Consider the following 4,379-nt stretch of genomic DNA (forward strand, 5'->3'; position numbering starts at 1 on the left):
ACACGTTGCTATCTGTGTTTAAACTAAACTCATTTAAGCCTTGCCAGTTTAAATATTAAAGAGCCAGAAGACGCGAATGAGAACTTGCGTGCGCCGTGAGAAGATCTGTGTGCGTGCAAACCTGCATCTCAGAACGCGTGCAAATATTGAGTTTGTTTTCAAGTCGTGCTTGAAAGGACAAATTTACACAAAAATTATGCCAAAATGCCTGTCTTGGTGAGTATCCTGGCAGACATAGTCGGTTGAACGTACAGTATCAGTGCACTGGATCCGTGCATTGTCTTAAAGTGACAGCACTTTTTTAATGTTAATCAAACAACAAAGGACAATGAAATCCCTCACTGCGCTTGATTGAATAGCTTTTGTAACTTTAATAAAGATTCATCTTTAATTTATACAGTCAAATATTCAATGTTATTTTACATTTGATTACTTTATTCAATTTCTGTACCTAAAAACTTTTAGACCTACCTAAAAAAAAACTGAAAAGCACAGTTTATTTTATTTGTTCTGTTGCTTGTAATTAGATTATTTGTTCTTTTTTCTTTATTTTTATTTGACAATATAGTCCTTTTTTCCCTAAACATAGCAAATGCCGAACTGTACCGAAACCGTGATACAAACCAAACCGTGAGTAACTTGAACCGTTACACCCCTAGAAGTTATTGTCTGACCACTGGCAGTATTCAAGAAACACCTGTTTTAACAAACAGTGTGTCTTGTTATTTCTATAATATGACTGCAACAGCAAATGTTAATAATAAATAATTATGAAATGTAATATCCATAATAATTCTCCCATGTAATCAACATCACAGCTGCTGCCATTAACTAACTGTGAAAACTATTGATTTCAACCTTTCCTTTTGCTCTGCTCCAGTTGTTATATCACTTTCTTGTGTACAAAAGTTTTGTTTTTAATGCTGCTAAAAAGGTTCTCAGCTTGTTTTGGATGTGTACTGTACAAGAATCTGGTATACAGATGTGCCACATAAAATAAGTATTTTAATGTAAATTCTCTTAATCAAAATGAATAATCTTGATTACAATGTCAAAGGAAAAACCTGACATAATTGTGTTTGAGACTTGTGTGAGTGTGTCTTACTTTGCAGATATTCTTGAAGGCTCCCGTGGCTCATGAGCTCCGTGATGATGTAGATGGGCTCTTCCGTAGTGCAGACAGCATAGAGCTGGATCAGTTTGGCATGACGGAGTTTCTTCATGATCTGAGCTTCTCGCAGGAAGTCTTTTGGATCCATAGTTCCTATCAAACATACAACAGACATACAGTATAGCATGCCATGTGCATGTATGTTTGGAGTTGTATGTCTTTCATATGTGTATCCATCTTGTCTCTGTTTGTTTGTGTACCTGGCTTGAGTGTTTTGACAGCGACGGCTGTTCTGTCATTCCATATGCCTTCAAAGACCTCGCCAAACTGCCCTGCTCCCAACTTCTTCAAGAGTTTTAAAGAGGAACGCGAGATCTCCCAATGATCCACAGTGTTGTAAGATAGACCATGTGTCTCTGGAGCCATTGTCTAATACCCACACACACAAAAGCAAGGACATATGCATTGGATTGAATATTTTATAAAAATCTTGTACAACTCTGTGGAATACTATTGTAATCGGTCAGTTGCTGTATTCTGCTGTCAAAGATTTTTCTATAATTTCAACAATGTCTCACATTCTTTGAACAAAATCAAATAATTTCGAATGAAAATGTCATGCCATTTTATTAATTGATGTATTAAGTGAGAGAAAGTACAGTCAGACAATTATTGTTGTAAAATAAATAAAAAATTATTGAAGTAATAGAAAATGTTACACACTTTTTTGCAGGGTTCTGCCAAACAAACACAGAGGCCATCCTCATTTCTGGAGTAGTGCTCCACTAGATCTCTCAGTGTGAAAAAACTACGAGTCTTTGACACGAAGTAGCCACCATTCTCCAGCTTTCTGATCTTATAATGCTTCACTTTTCCGTTGTCCAGCACTGCAATACAGACAGACAGCACATCAGGGACCTCAATCATGATGAAAGGTGGGCTAATAAGTAAGAAAACAAATCCATTTTCCACCACTGAGTGGTAACAGTACCAGCAACATCTCCATTAGAATGTGGTTTGGTAAGGTACGATTGCAAACCATGCACCGATATCTCATCATGGTTAATGAACTGTGCTCTGGACAGGAGAAATACATTGAAAAAATGGTAACCTAAAATATGCTTCATGTGGTAACATCTAAATAAAGTGATTTTATTCAAATAAAAAAAAAAAGTTACTTAAGCATTACTGAATCAACCTAAATATATTAGGTTACACCAACAAAACTAAATGTTAGAGTAAGATCAGGTAGAAATAGCTTTTTAATGTAACAATTGCAGGTTACCACTTTTTACAGTGTAATGGAACGGCTTTATAGTGACCCAGGATTGGTCACGTACATTCTGATTTTGATGAACAACAACAGAAAACAAACAAAAAAATTGTGTCAGCAAGCCTGGATCGGTACAGAAATGTACAACTGTGCGGGGAGGGGGGGGCGCAATATGTATCATCTTACATTTTATACACATTTTTTGAATCAGAGTTTTTGAACAAATCAACGATTCAATAATCCATTCATAAAGACAATCACTTGCTTTGTTCATGAATGAATCAGCCGTTTGAATGAATCGGTTGAGTGACTCACTCAATCAAGACTTGCCGCGACCTACTGACTACTAGTTTTGGTTTCATATTTAAAGTCATTTTTATCTTTTTTTTATTTAAAGTTAGGAAAAAAATGTTAGAAAAAATTGCCTCTATAAAGGTAAAAATGCCTCTGGAAATCAATTCAAGGTGGCCAATATGGACCCTTATTGAAAACATTCATTTTTGTCACTGCTGTAAACGAACCATTGCAGATTCAGAATATGAAGAATACGAAAAGCTTTGGGAGTCAGGCTGTCCACAATAGGCCTAATCCAGTAAAGGTACCAGCACAAAAACACACTCAACAAAATATTGTCTAATTATCATTATCGACAAAATCCCATAAAATATTATCAATATAGCACACCCCTAATAGTGGAAAAGTAAGCGTTCAGCCTGATAGTGGAAAAGCACTTTTGGACTTGGATTAGTAATAATTACCTTTATTGTACAACCACAGTAGGCCAGTTCTAAACCACATACAGTAGGTCAGAATACCAGTAGGCCTAGTTTTCAAACTTTTTTAGATGGCGAACAACTTGAAAAAGTACAACCAATTACCTTAAAACAATTGCCTAGAGTTTTAAGTGGTATACAAACCACGCTTAGTCTATTTCTTTGAAATGGTCTCTTTTACTGCCGCTTCCTGAGAATGCCACAACATAAGATTTTGTATTCATCCTTTCCAAATTTCATCCAAGAACAAAGTGCAAACCATCAAATTTTGAAAAATAGTGACAATATTTTATTGCTGGACTGAGGAATTAGGCTGAGTCTGTGCTCTTTGTGTAGTTTAAGACCGCTCTGTGATACAGGGAGTGGCACTGAAATCTTAGGGCACAGTCTAGTGTCAATGAGCTGGTGAGTAATCAACTACTCTCAGTCACATGCTGGCTGACGACAGTGGCTGTTGCTATAACCAGGCACCCTGACCAGAGTCCTCATCAAGAGTTTACTTCTCATGATCTTCAAATGTCAATCATGACTCTAAAACTCTGGAATGAGGAAACATGTTTATCTTTCTTGTTACTAATCAGGAAGCTGACACACCAGCCTTGGTTAAAAAACAAACAAAAAAAAACATTTCTTTAAAGGGGTCATATGATGCGATTTCAAGTTTTCCTTTCTCTTTGGAGTGTTACAAGCTCTTGGTGCATAACGAAGATCTGTAAAGTTGCAAAGACTAAAGTCTCAAATCCAAAGAGATATTCTTTATAAAAGTTAAGAATTAACCACGCCTACCTAAAACGGCTCGTTCTAACACGCCCCCACATATCTACATCACTATGTGGGAAGATTTGCATAATGCCGCCCAACGCAAAGTTCACGCAAAGAAAGAAGGCGTAACTTTTATTCTCGCTGTAGTATTGTTGTCGCTGCCGCCATGTCGTGAAGGCTCTGTGTGCTTCGTTGTGAAAGCGAAACTACTTTGTTTGGTCTTCCAAAAGAGGACGATATCCGCTTCTTCATGCCTAGAGCTGATCCGTGCTGGTCGCTGAGGGAATACATCAACTTAGAGCTGTGGATCACCGGATCGGCTTTCACCGTGGATGAAGTGGAGTCTAGCCCGGGGTCGTCACATGTGGTTGCCGCTCCTTCGTCGGATCCGCCGGGCGCGCCATTCTCGACCCCGCCGCCTCTGCTCACTCTAGCCCGGCCTCAGCTCACGCTAAGCCGC

General features: G+C 38.0%; 1 protein-coding gene across 1 annotated transcript in view; it reads right to left on the reverse strand.

The window, feature by feature from the left end:
* Positions 1-4,379, reverse strand: part of LOC107656465 (tyrosine-protein kinase FRK-like) — a gene marked incomplete at its 5' end in the record, with an annotated part of 20,227 nt that overhangs the window by 8,490 nt on the left and 7,358 nt on the right. Inside the window, 3 exons of the mRNA XM_016444338.1 lie at positions 1,106-1,264; positions 1,372-1,540; positions 1,835-1,998. Coding sequence (XP_016299824.1) covers positions 1,106-1,264; positions 1,372-1,540; positions 1,835-1,998 — 492 coding nt within the window. The remainder of the gene's footprint in view (positions 1-1,105; positions 1,265-1,371; positions 1,541-1,834; positions 1,999-4,379) is intronic.

The sequence above is a fragment of the Sinocyclocheilus anshuiensis genome, unplaced genomic scaffold (assembly GCF_001515605.1).
Source record: "Sinocyclocheilus anshuiensis isolate Anshui unplaced genomic scaffold, SAMN03320099.WGS_v1.1 scaffold2149, whole genome shotgun sequence".
Classification (NCBI taxonomy): Eukaryota; Metazoa; Chordata; class Actinopteri; order Cypriniformes; family Cyprinidae; genus Sinocyclocheilus; species Sinocyclocheilus anshuiensis.